This window comes from Syngnathus acus, chromosome 2 (genome assembly GCF_901709675.1).
Source record: "Syngnathus acus chromosome 2, fSynAcu1.2, whole genome shotgun sequence".
Taxonomy (NCBI): Eukaryota; Metazoa; Chordata; class Actinopteri; order Syngnathiformes; family Syngnathidae; genus Syngnathus; species Syngnathus acus.
The window spans coordinates 23,717,122-23,730,979 of NC_051088.1; the positions used below are offsets into that span (position 1 = coordinate 23,717,122).

General features: G+C 41.1%; 2 protein-coding genes across 17 annotated transcripts in view; one reads left to right on the forward strand and one right to left on the reverse strand.

Annotated features, from left to right (window-relative positions):
* The window catches only part of LOC119135989 (membrane-associated guanylate kinase, WW and PDZ domain-containing protein 1-like), a 47,160-nt gene extending 44,762 nt beyond the window's left edge, over positions 1-2,398 (reverse strand). For all 16 annotated transcript variants that reach the window (XM_037274113.1, XM_037274105.1, XM_037274100.1 and 13 more), the window contains exon 1: positions 1,666-2,398. In XM_037274113.1, coding sequence (XP_037130008.1) covers positions 1,666-1,963 — 298 coding nt within the window. In that variant the 5' untranslated portion in view covers positions 1,964-2,398. The remainder of the gene's footprint in view (positions 1-1,665) is intronic.
* A 4,255-nt stretch (positions 2,399-6,653) lies between these two features.
* Positions 6,654-11,711, forward strand: ren (renin). Its single transcript, XM_037245773.1, has 9 exons — positions 6,654-6,983; positions 8,101-8,248; positions 8,355-8,478; positions 8,583-8,701; positions 9,354-9,550; positions 10,627-10,749; positions 10,830-10,971; positions 11,100-11,198; positions 11,257-11,711. Exons 1-9 carry the CDS (start codon positions 6,907-6,909, stop codon positions 11,416-11,418), a joined length of 1,191 nt encoding a protein of 396 aa, XP_037101668.1. The 5' UTR covers positions 6,654-6,906; the 3' UTR covers positions 11,419-11,711.
* Positions 11,712-13,858: the final 2,147 nt, after the last annotated feature.

Below are 13,858 nucleotides of genomic sequence, written 5' to 3' on the forward strand. Positions count from 1 at the left end.
TTCTGATGGCAAACAAAAACCACGCGCAAATATGTGTCGACATTACACCTTCTATTAAAAAGCAAACTGAAACCAAGTTGAAGAAAAGCAACATTGTCACTCCCCTGTGACAATAAACGCTTGGCATCCCAATGTCAAGTATTGTTTACAAAGAGATAAGTTAAGTCCAGAGCACACACTGTCGCTAGTTTAATGTTCCGGCCTTTCCCATGGAATGTTCCAACGCGCCATTCAGGTGCTTTTCTTCCTGCATTCCTCAATGGGAGCACACCTGGAGGGCTCGCTCCCTTTCAAACGCGCCAAGATTTTGTCTCAAGGATGATGAAGCCCGTGTAATTTGAGCCACGTGAAAAAAAAAAAAAAAGGGGGACGGATAGCCCCGCAGTCCCTCATCAGGTCCGGGATATCACGGCTCATGGAACACAAAGGCTTCCGATGCACAATTAGGCACAAAGGAAGAGTTGTGAGGCTGCAAACGAGACAAGAGTTGTTGAACATAATTAGAGAGCAGAACAATCTGCTGATTCATGCAGGACACTAATGACAAAGCCACAAGGAGGCATCAGCGAATGCTTCAAGTCTGCAAAATGGAGCCCCATCTTTGCTCAGCAAAACTTTGACCAGGTTTGATCTTGAAAATCAGAAGCTTGTTGCCGAAACCTCTTCCCATGTCTTTGAGCTTCACAGCTCAATGGACGTCCAGTACAGTCGAAACTAACCTGAAACTCTTATGTAACCTCGTTAATGATTTCCCCGGAGACACTCAGCTTTGAGATGTTGAGTGATCATCTTGGACAGGAACACGCCGGCGACATTTCCAAATTTCAGTAAACACCGAGAGAGGCATAACTTTTAACAAAAAAACACAACTGATAAGAGATGGACGGAGGAAAACAAGCTAACGTAGCATCTGTACTTCTTAGATGCGGAGGCTGCAGACCCTGGGCGATGGCGGATCCAGATCGCGAGGACACAAGATGGGCCAGGCCCATGTAAACAATATAGCGCCTTTCGCTTCCAATCCATGGAACACAAAGTACAGCAACACTACAACGACCGGAGACAAAACAAATAACACACTATTGGTACAAGTTTGCCAATTTGTGTTTTGGGAGTTGAGCTAAGGCTCTCAAGATGATCTTACTGTGCACTTTTGGCCTCATGTGTGATGACCCTGTGTGTGTGTTTGACAAACAAGTGCAGGGGGGCTGTCACTCATTTCACTAGTGATCCCTTGCTACTTCGCGTTTTGTTTATCGCGGCTTCACTACATCGCGGATTTTTTTTTTCAAATTAAAAAAACATTTAAAAGTCAAAATAAAACTTCTAAATTGAGAAAACAAGTGTCTAACCTTTAGGACAATGTAGTATTGCTCCAAATGTTTGTATACATTCCTTTAGAAGTCCGTTTTGGCGTGTTAGCATGATCGCGAATTAGCACCTTCTTGTTGGTGACCGTACTTCGCGGATTTCACTTATCGCGGGTGGTTTTTGGAACCAATTATCAGCGATAAACGAGGGATTATTAGATTAGATTCGATTAATAGATAGATAGATAGATAGATAGATAGATAGATAGATAGATAGATAGATAGATAGATAGATAGATAGATAGATAGATAGATAGATAGATAGAGCGAATTTCACGTGAAGTGGTGCTCTTACCTTGACGCACAGTCTTGAAAATGATTGGCCCTTTGGTGCACGTGATGACGGTTAAAATGTCATAGAGGGGTAATCCGGATACGGGTAGCCCTTCAACCTCCAGGATCAGCTCCCCCTCGTTGAGTTTGCCCCCTTGGTAAAGGACAGCATCCTCTCGGACGTGTCCAATGTAGGCAAACTGTCCATGTTCAGCCCCACCTCGCAGCTCCACGTTCAGCTGGCCGTACGCGTCGCGCACAATTACGCACTCGTTCACTTTGGTGATCCAGTGGTTCTTCTTTTGGATGACTTTTGCCATGGTGACTCGGATCCGAGTTAAATCCACTAGTGCCGCCGTGAGACTTGCGAGCTTGTAGATGCATAGCCCAGAGGTAGTTGCGACACTCCAAAAAGTTCACAGTATTGCTGGCTCATTCCAAGTTGGAGCCGTTTTACGCGCGTCCTGAGCGGAGCCACGCTGCTTCTTTCCCGACGCTTCAATGTCATTTGTTAGTTCCTCTCTTGTTGTTTCCGCTTCTTGAACAACAAACACGCTCTGATTACCCGCGGTGGCATCTAATCCGCTCCCCGAGCGTCCCTGCTCTTCTTGCATCCTTGTTCGCCATCCACTGCCCACCTCGTTCATATGTTTTTTTGTTTTTTAAACTTTAAAAATAAGAGTTCCTAAGCCGGACAGTGCCTTTAAGCAGGTAGCACAAGTTGTGTTGTGCTGTGGTGCACTAAGCGTGCAGGATGAGTGGACAAGGCGCGCGCGTGTCCGCCTCCTCGCCTGTCAACGCTCCTCCCACCAATTTCCAAACGGATTACAGCACCAACAATGAGCCAGACTAAGAGCTTTTACTTTTTCTTCGTAAATAATGCAGATGAAAGATGTTTTATGATGTACGGGAAATTGTTGGATCAAACTCAATGGGTGTCACAAGGAACCAAGTACTTCAGGTGTTTGTGTTTCAATCTATAATTTTCTGCTCCCTTTTATTTTTTAATTACCTGCGTTAAAAAAAAATACTGCCTTATTTAGTCCAAATAAGTGACTCATCATTTCTTTATCAGTTGTCATAAAGTTGCTGATCCTTTTCGCTTTGTCCTTTTGTGATAAGTTCATTTTGGCATAAGAGCGATTCCATAATGTATCAGTTGCCTAATATTCTTTTTCCTGTTGTTATGTCAACCTTTATTTTGTCATACAGGCCTGATGACTTCCATGATATAAACTCGATTTACTTTGTGAGAAGTTGTCAGTGCTTCAAGCTTTCTTCCCGTCTCGTTTCCTGCTTTTGATACTTCATAAAGACTTTTACTTTTTTTACTTTTCAACTCTTTGTTAAAGCACTGATACCAGCAGTAATTTAAATACATAAATGTCCTCCAAAAACCAAAAGGATCATTGTAAAGACCTCAATGCCCAAATAAAGCAATTTTCCTTGAAATTACATAAAGGTAATGGGAATTATATATTCTTCTCGTTCCTGTTCACAAGATGTCACAAAAGGGCAACCGATACCTTAAAACATGGCTGGTATCGATACCTTCCCATCATTCCACAAAAATATCACAATTGCCATGTACAAACAGGAAGTCTGGGAAAAGTCAATGAAATGAAAATATAATTGTTTTGTGTGACTGATGGTGCGTTTGTAGATAAGCGATAGCTGCGGTGTCAGGTGAGAAACACGTCACGGTTAGAAAAACAAAGAGTCTTTCCGTGTTCCAGCTGAAACTGGGCCTGTGTCAGTGTTACGAGGGCAGTGGCCTGAATAGGAACGTTTGAAAGGCAGCTTTCCATCCCATTTCCTCTCAATGTTAAGTGCCTCGGCATGCGTGACGGACGGTGCGTCTCTTTTACTTCCTGTTGGTGTCTTCTCACCTATCATGTTCCTTTATGCTTTCAGTCAGGCTTCTGTTTTCCTGTTCTTGATCCTGCACACTGGTACTGTATGTGCTCACAAAGCCTGATAGAAAAGATGACAACGTTCATAAAGTTGATTTAACATCACATGGTTATTTAATCAATGGTCCATTTTGATCAAGCCAATAAAAAATGACAGATGCCAGGTCTCGCATTGTGTATCACATACAATGGCCCAGTTGTAATACTGTGCTATACCCACTGGCGGAGCTACCACGTGACAGGAGTGTTAATTGACTTTTGTGATTTTTCATGGAAGTTTTTGCAGACCTCCTGATATATCCTTGGGCCACACATTTTTTTATGTTGAGTTCAAACTGCCCATATATAAATAGTTTCCTTCAGCACTGTATTTGTTTTGGGAGAGGCAATAATCTGAGAGTCGACAATCAATCCAGAAGAGTCAAATATTAACCAGCAAGTGAAATGTCGTATTGATTCGTCTTGGTGACCAGAGAATACAAAAATAAACAACCAAATTAGTGCCAATTGTCATGCCTCAATGTGGTCTTTAAATACATACCAACAGTTTCCTTTGTCAGGCTATTTGACCGTTTACGGATCGCACAATGATTGCTGACACAATGTTTAGGGCCTAAACTTTCGGCCAATCGCTCTATAAATGTCTGCTTTACTTATCCTATTACGCCCTCGTGTGGTTGTTTACAGAATGCAGCAGGCTGGATTATGAGAGAGCGCTTAATCTTCAACATCGTCCACTTGTTGAATGTTGCCTTCTTTTTAAATGCAATGCTGCACCCTGTTGGCCAAATACGGTGCAGCATGATTATACAACAATAATTTTATACATATATGCATCTAATTAGATATTGAGATAATTGCCGCAGTTTTGGAGAGGTTTTATATTTCCTTGGTCGTGCCAGCTGGGATGAAACATTTTGTGAGGGGGTGAATCAGGTTTGTTTGTTTGAGAAAGATAACTTCTCTTGACTCCCATTTTTTCCCAAACACCTCTGCTTCACTTCACTCTTATCAAGATGGAAAACAAAAAGATAAATCAAACGCAGTAATATTTATTGTGTTTGATACAAATGTTTTGGCAGCTGCCTACCTGTTGGAGCTTTGCACTATGGCATCAATTTCAACACCTTTGCTCTCCTCTCTTAAACTCCAACCACTGTTTTCTCTCTGAGGTCAAACAAGGATCAGTCTCCAGTTAAAGATATCTGGGATCCCGATGACTGGGTTTTCACTCGACGCGAGCGGCTCCAAGATAACATATGTTATCTTACAAAAAAAAAAAACATTAGACATACAATTTATCTTGCTGGAGTTGTACTTTTTCCCATGGCCACCAATCGAATTGCCTCACAAGGGGTGTAAGGCCACACGGGAATGACGTTAAGATCTCCCTCGGCAATGTGGGAAACGGCAAGCTGCTATCTATTTAGCTTGTGGGTCAAAGGTCAGGTGTCAAATGTGAGCTTGTCCCCAATTGCAGGAGAGATAGGCAGAGCTCCCATTCCAGCTACGTTAGCCATGTTTTCGCTCATACTTGATGAAAACATTCGAAACAAATTGCTTGACATCTTTGGATCTCACTCACATTATTTAGTTCGAAGAAATGCACTGAGCTTTTTTTTTTTTGGCTGTTACTCTTTGTTTGAACTTTAAAGTGAACGCCAATTAGCTTGTAGCACGTGCGCTGCTCCTCATGTAGGCTGCTCAAGTGAGAGTCCGCCCAAAATAATATTTGCACATGCACTCTGTTGATTTTGGTTGATTAGGCTCGTGTGAGTTTACTGACACACGTGCACGCACACAGACGCACCCACACACACACACACACACACACACACACACAATGGATCAAACTGCTCTTACATAGAACAATTTTCAATTCACTTTGACCCATTCATTCCGCTTTTAAATAAAATGTAAAATGTATTTATTTATTATATTAATTTATTTATTTATCTAATCAATTATACGTTTTGTAATTCATCAATCCCATTTTAAATCAGATCAAATTTCGATTTAAAAAACACTGTCACTTTCCATCAATGTGCTTCTTAGAAAATGAGAAGAACACCAATTTTAACGACGTGCAACTACAGCAAGAGAATTAGAAGCAGATTTCTGAACAGACTCCAACTTGTGCAAATCAGTTGACCAAGTTCAAGCTTTTATAGCACTTTCAACGTTGTGAAAGACATTTATTTTTGTGGTCCAGTCCATAATAGTGGAAAGCTTCAGAAATATTCTACTAGGCAAAAAGTAAATAAACCAACACTTAAATATAAAGTGGGTCCGGTTGTGTTATGAGTAAGAGAGTTTGTGCGCGTGTTTATTTGTCAGCGTTAATGTGCCGTGGAGAGAAAAGTTCCCTGGGTGCACAAAGTGATGTCATTTTTTCTCACATGTATTATTTGTCTTTGATTGCTATTTAAAATAAAAGAAAATTCCAGCCCTGATTAAAAAAAAAAAAAAGATCACATCTTCCTAATTGTTGAACACCATGAAATGAATCAAATAAAATCCTCCACTTTGCGAGTAAAAGCCATTTGTCAATCTAAGCGCCCCGGCCTTGTGCGTCATGTAGCCACGCTATCTTCTCCTGGAAGGTCTGCCCTCTGTGATCTTATTTTCTTAGAAGCCGACCTCTGACCTCCAGCATGGCCGATGAGAACCTTCCGTATCTGCTCACTCCACCGGGTGGTCAGTACAGTACCAGCACATGACAGGTCAGATACTGTGGGAATCCTCCCAAGGGTAAAACCCGCTGAGAATCAAGAGGTGTTAGTTCGTCGCGCACCAGTTCGACATGGCCAAAATCATCATGAAACGCTCACCGTGCGCCAAGCTCACTTGCCAACAATCTCAATCAAGACCTTGCAGTGAATTCACAGACGTTTGCTCTTCAGCTTTCACATGAAAAGTCAATGCATTCAATTGGGAGTCACTTGGAAGTGAATCCATTGAAAACTCCATTTAAATGTTAGTAATCTGCAAAGCTGTACGTAACCCCCCCACACCCCTCGCTAAATGGGATTCATGAGGTCAAAGTTCAGACATCCCACTGGGACCTGTTATCACAGCACGGGCTACGTGACCAATGGGGACGTCCCAGGGGTGGTGGGGGGCAGCTCTTTTTTCAAGAGGTCACCTCTTGGAAGGCTCCCATCCAGAATCACCGTGGCCTGCGGGTGAAGAAGAGAGCGCCGATGGTATAAAACAGGTGGCATGAGCACGCAAGTCTGCCAGAGCCTCGGTTCCACCATTGCGGGACGCACCATTAAGAGAAAAAGGGGATCTGATTGTCTTCAATCTTCTGTCTTTGAAATTTTCCTTTCTGTCTGCAAGAAGCCGCCATGGCAGTGTGGACAGTCTATTGGGCATGCTTGCTTGGCGTGTTAATGGCAATGAGCACGGGTCATACTTTGAGAAGGTAAGAGGATTCCTTTTTACACAAACTAGGTCAAAAACAGACATCAATGCGAGAGGGGTCTTGAGTTTTCATTAGTGCTACTCACAATGAGCCACGCACTTTCTAACCAGATGCATGACAAAAATACTGTTTTAATACTAATTTATTATTTTTAATTTTTTTATTTTGTTATTTTGTTCGAAGAAAAAACCCAAAATAGATTTTCCATTGTAAAGGGCTCTCCGCATAAAAATCACCATTTAAGGCCAGCAAAAAAACGTTAAAAAAAAAACCATTAAGTGCAAAAACTCATTTTGGTCACTCCAAATTGTAATATTGAAATAGGTCCTGCATATCATTCAGTCAGCAAAAAAATATTAGTCCTACTCACATTGTAATAGCAGTTAAAGAGCAATTGTCTGTCATCTAGTGGTGATTGTTGATATTACAACCTTAAAACTACATTCCACCCTGGATATTTGCGGTATGTGATTTGCATATTTGCAGATTTTATTTCTTTTTTTTTCACTATTGTTTCATCTTTTGGATTTAAGGATTTTGTCACCCATATCAGCATTTTTTTTTTTTTTTTAGAATTTTGGGAGGTTGTAAAAAAAAGGTATATGTATAATTTCAATTAATCAAGGAATCATTAAGAGTGTGGTACCATGCGGCTGGCCCTCCCTGAGATATTGATATCGCTACTACTGATTCAGATGAATTCATTCCAACAGTGCCTTGTGATTAACAAGAAGAAGAAGAAAAAAAGGGGCCAGATATTGCAATCCGAATCACTTCCTTGAAAAAAGCAACATAACTTAATCATTACTACTACGTAGAAATCGCATCCAACAGAGCTGTGCGGGCAGATCACACAAAGCTCAAAAGACAAAAAACCCAGAAGTAATTTTGCTTACAACTTTTGCTTCCTGCAGCTTGGCCTTAATTCTTTTTTTTCTTTCCCTGGCTAGGGATCAGACAGTTCCGTCTGTATTTCATTAGCGGCTACAAACTGACCATTATTTTAGCATGTCACCCTATACGGCCTCACTACGATCATTCTTGTGTGTCTGTTTGCTGTTTGTTTTTCTTCTGACTCACGAGGATTGCTTTTCCCGCTTGTCTGCTCTGCTTCCAGAATAAGCCTGAAGAAGATGCCGTCTATCAGGGAGACGCTGCGGGATATGGGCGTTTCTCTGGAGCAGGTGTTGACTGAGCTAACACAGATGAACGCGCAAGACTTCAGCAATGGAACTGCTCCCACTCCTCTCACCAACTATTTAGATGTGAGACATTTGCGTTCACACTGTGTCGAGGAATTCAAATCGCGTGAAATATGCCTGTTATCGGCGTCATCGTTGTGAAATATCCATTTCTCTTTTGCTCCAATAGACACAGTACTATGGAGAAATCAGCATCGGTTCTCCAGCTCAGATATTCAACGTGGTGTTTGACACGGGCTCGGCTAATCTGTGGATCCCTTCGCAAAGCTGCTCCCCTTTCTCCACGGCCTGCTGTAAGTCTACCAACAAGCACGCATGTGGCAGGAGAAATGTTTGTTTTGCGCGTGCGCAGGGTTCCCGTGACGTCGGTTGACTCAAATGAACTGTGACCTTTCAGTTACTCACAACAGGTATGACGCCTCCATGTCTCGCACCTACATGGAAAATGGAACAGGATTTTCCATCCAGTACGCCTCGGGGAACGTCCGGGGATTCCTTAGTGAGGATGTGGTTGTGGTGAGTTAACGATCTGCAGCCCGTGATTTGCGTCGCCATCATCATATATATTAGGTTGTAATATCACCAATTACCACTAGATGGCGCATGTATAATATATATATATATAAATATATATCTTATTTTCCGCACTATAAGGCGCACCTAAAAACCTCAAATTTTCTCAAAAGCCGACAGTGCGCCTTATCATCAGGTGCGCCTTATATATGGACCAATATTGAGCCACTACAGCAGTCGTCTCCAAAGTCCGACCCGCGGGCCAAATGTATACATCTTATATATGGACAAAGTTTTAAAATGGGCCGCCTTATAATCCGGTGCGCCTTATATATGGACAAAGTTTTAAAATGGGCCATTCATTGAAGGTGCGCTTTATAATGCGGTGCGCCTTATAGTGTGGAAAATACGGTGTGTATACAGACAGACAGACAGACAGACAGACAGACAGAGACAGACAGACAGACAGACAGACAGACAGACAGACAGACAGACAGATAGATAGATAGATAGATAGATAGATAGATAGATAGATAGATAGATAGATAGATAGATAGATAGATAGATAGATAGATAAATAGATATGTGCCATCTAGTGGTGAATAGTGATATTCCAACCGAAAACTACAGACTCATCTCATTCTCGTCCTTGAAGGTGGGTGGAATCCCCGTGGTCCAGGTTTTTGCCGAAGCCACCTCCTTGTCCGCCATGCCCTTCATCTTTGCAAAGTTTGACGGCGTCCTAGGGATGGGCTACCCCAACGTCGCCATTGACGGGATCACTCCAGTGTTTGACCGCATCATGTCTCAACATGTCCTCAAGGAGGAGGTGTTCTCTGTTTACTACAGCAGGTAAGTTGAAGTCTCACTTTCATTGGTCCAGAAAAGAAACAAAACAGAGATAAATAAATAATAAACTATGTAAGGCTTACAGAATTTATTATTTCTTTATTTCTGTTTTGTTACGTTGCCAGCACATTTTTTTGACACAAGATAGCTCAGCGTGGTTAATTCAATTGAAAGTGAATGAAACATTTGATTGCAGTTACAAAGCTCCAACTGACATCAGGAAAAAGGTCGACCTGAACTGGTCACCAGCCAGTCGCAACGCACAACTTAAAAAAATCACCAATTCAAGTCAATCGTGTCATGTGTCACCATAACATTTGACCCGCATCTTCATGTTTGAAGAAACCAAACGAGCAGCAGTAAGAGCAAAATCACTAAGCCAAAATATCGGGCAAAAAATCTCCTCTGCTTTGTCACACTTAAAGTATTTGATATGATTCTAGTAAGAGGAAAGAAGCCATCAAATGATGTCTCAAACCCTTGGAAAGAAGGGCAGTAATATTTAACACACGACACCCTATTAAAATCTTCATTTTATTTTTTTATTATTTTATTAATGTTATTTATATATAGATTTTAAAATACCGTAATTTTCGGACTATAAGTCGCGGTTTTTTTCATAGTTTGGGTGGGGGGGCGACTTATACTCAGGAGCGACTTATATACATATATATGTTTTTTTTCACTTTTTTGGGCATTTTATGGCTGGTGCGACTTATACTCCGGTGCGACTTATAGTCCGAAAATTACGGTAATTAATCATATTATTAATTATTATTATTAATATTATAAATAATATAATTTTATAAGGGTGTATTAAAATCTTCCTTTTATTTTTTTATTATTTCATTAATGTTATTTAGACATAGATTTTAAAATAATTAATCATATTATTATTAATTATTATTATTATTATTATTATTATTATTATTATGAGATCTAAAAGGGGCAGATTCAAAATCATTGCAAAAAAAAAAAAAAAAAAAAAAAAAAAGAATCAAGGAAAATTTATTGGCATCTCAAATAAAAAAATAGAGCAAAAATTTGTAGTCATAGCTTTCTTTGTGCGTTGATTTCAGGGATCCCCAGCATTCTCCTGGTGGAGAGCTGGTTTTAGGTGGCACCGACCCAAACTACTACACCGGAACCTTCAATTATGTGGAGACCAAAGAGATGGGCACGTGGGAGGTTGTGATGAAAGGGTATGTTTTCACAGCCTAATCGTGCGAATAGTTGACACGTAACATCTGTTTACTGCCCGTGTGTTCATTTACTCTTTTAGTGTTTCTGTGGGAACAGAAATGATATTTTGCGAAGAAGGCTGCACAGCTGTGATCGACACGGGCTCCTCCTACATCACAGGCCCGGCCTCGTCCGTTTTTGCACTGATGAAAAGCATCGGAGCCCAACTGGATGAAAGTGGGGTAAATTTTTCGATTATTCTTTTCTTTCAACACGTCCAAAATGGTTTCATGCTGAAAATATTTTCCCTGGCGACCAGCTCACCATGACTAATGTTTTTTTTAATTCTATTTTTTTTTACGTCTATCAGTACAAAGTCAACTGTGACATTGTGAAGACGTTGCCAAGTATTGCTTTTCATCTCGGTGGCCTCGAGTACTCGCTGACGCATGAGGATTATATTCTATGGGTAAGTCAAGTCTCGTGACATTCAAATGTCAATGACGGACGCTCTGCTGTGGCTCTAGCAATCCCAGATCGAGGGGGACGTCTGCATTGTTACCTTCAGAGGCTTGGACGTGCCACCGCCTACGGGTCCCGTTTGGATCCTGGGAGCCAACTTCATCGCCCGCTACTACACCGAATTTGATCGTCGCAGTAATCGGATCGGTTTTGCTGTAGCGGTCTGACAAGATGACTAAGGAACGCTATTTGCGACTTCCTGCTAGCGTCGGCACGTCCTCCACGTATAGCCTGTCGAGGGACCGATGGTGCTTTGCTTCTTTGCTTTTTTGTTGCACTCAACACCTTCTATTTATGAAGCCTTTGTAAGAAGACATATCTGTGTGTCTCGCCTGTAGATGTTAAACTGAAATAAAGTTGTGGGAATTCCATTTGTTGATTCCATCATGTGAATCTTCTGCGGTTTATTTCAGACAGTCTAGCTTTGTTATTGTTGTATGTGGTTCAATACAATCTGAGACATTTTTTGTGGGGTAGGGTTGGGGGGGGGGGGCGGTCATGTGTTCCCAACTAGCACATATTCACAGTTTAAAAATGTAGAGAATGTGGATCCATTATATATCCATACATGTGCAAAGTTTGTACAGCTTCTACTCACTGGAGAGAAAGCTCATCAGTTTTCTGAAGCTAAGCCGTGATTGGTTGTTGACACCTGGCAACTGTGATGTCATTTTCAGTCGACAGCAAGTGACAAAATGGCCGCCTCTGAGATGGAAAAAACACACAACTTATTATCGTCAAGGAAACGTTTGTTGACTTCCCCTTTGAGTAAGGTGGGGGATATGTCAGTTTGTACTCAACTAGTACAACGAGTACAACAATTATGACAAAAAATTGCATCAATTATTCAAGTCGGTCCGCAATAAAAATATGCTGTATTGTGACTGATTCAAGCAGTCCTCAAAATGATTGGTTCTCCACTCTCAAAAAATGTAAAACCCTCTCAAAAAAGTAAAAAATGTAGGTTAGGTAGGTTAAATGTAGGTTAAAACTAGCGACTTTATCAGAATGGGGAGATATCCAAAAACATTCAGGCATAGCCCAAAAAGAATATCTTAGCTGTGATTGTTATTTCTGGACAAATATGGATAGAATCATTGGCCTGTGTTTTGAACTTGACATTCCTCTAGTAGAGCCACCCACAACGGATAATTTATACTTGACGAAGAGCAAAGTGCTTTGGGATTTGTTCCTTTCTTCTTTTCCCTTCCTGTTCAAATGTGTGGTTTTCCTCCCCGCCATCACTGGGTACTCACTTATGGCAAATATCGGTAAAATGCTCAACTGAGATCTGTTTATTACTATCTATTTTTTTTCCGACTCAAACTCAACACAGCCTTCACTTCATGCACAAATGTGTGACTTTTGACATCGTGTACATTTCCAAGCCGCAGCTGCGATGACCACCTGAAATCTACAAGATCTCTCTACCTGTCATTACCGAGTTTTCACTCTCTCCTGGGCAATCTCTCTGAAAGTATTTGACCCACCGTCACGACGTAAAAGCTCAATGACTGCATCGTAAGTCACGTTTGGATTCTCGTCGACTCACAAAGGTGCAAATGGTCATAAAACAAACCATGCAACGCAAACCTTAACCCAGGGCGATTGTTTTAGCCGTAAAAGCGAGAAGCTTAATGGTACCTTGTAAAATGTAAGAAATCTTAACTCAAGGCACATGCTGTGTTCAACGTTGATACTATGACTTACTTAAACATTGCACCTGCTGGATAGACTTTTGTCTACTTGGCTCAAAGCCAAGTCGAGTGCAACAAGAAAATACTATTCGACTTTTATATACTGAAAACTGTTTTGACTTATTTTGTTAGGCATGCCTCAAGACATAGGACGTGACTGCTCATGATCTAACGTCTCATACATGACTCCAATAGCCTCTTTGTGTGAAACATATAAACGTATCCATATTGTCTGAACAATAAGTCTAGCGAGTCATGTTGTCAGTGACCTAAAAATAAAAAAATCACTTGATTTGAAAATAGTCAAAGTATACTTTGTATTCGTGAATCTGGGAAGTCATAGTCATGGTTGAATAAAAACAGAAATACGCACATATTGTATGCCCTTCTTAATTTTCTGGTCAAACATCTGAACGGTAGCATCCAGTTGGGCCCCTCGGCTAACGCTATTAGCTGTTTGCCAGCTATGTATCCAGCATAAAAACAGTGCCAAACATTTCATGACTGGAGAGAGAATGGACCTAAGCCAAAAGTCAAAACAAATAATCTGGTTAGGAAGTTTGCCATCCTATGTGGTCCGCTAGTAACACCGATGAAAAAGTGAAGCTCCCTCCACTGTTGAAGTTGGCTACACCGGTCTAGCACAATGTGATAGGATGATAAAACGTTCAGGAATCTTTGAGCAGCATCAACACCGCCTGGCTCCCGTAGCGTTTGCAGATGCCCGCAGAGTTTTCAGTTCACTCTGTTATTCTTTCTCACTTAAATTTCATTGCGGCCAAATATGTGATAACAAAACTATTTGGGGAACAGAAGGGTGCCTGGCCCTTGATCATATTTTTTGCCCTGCAAGTTCAGATGTGGACACATTTTTGAAAAGAAGGTTGCTTTCCACTGAGATAATTTCACA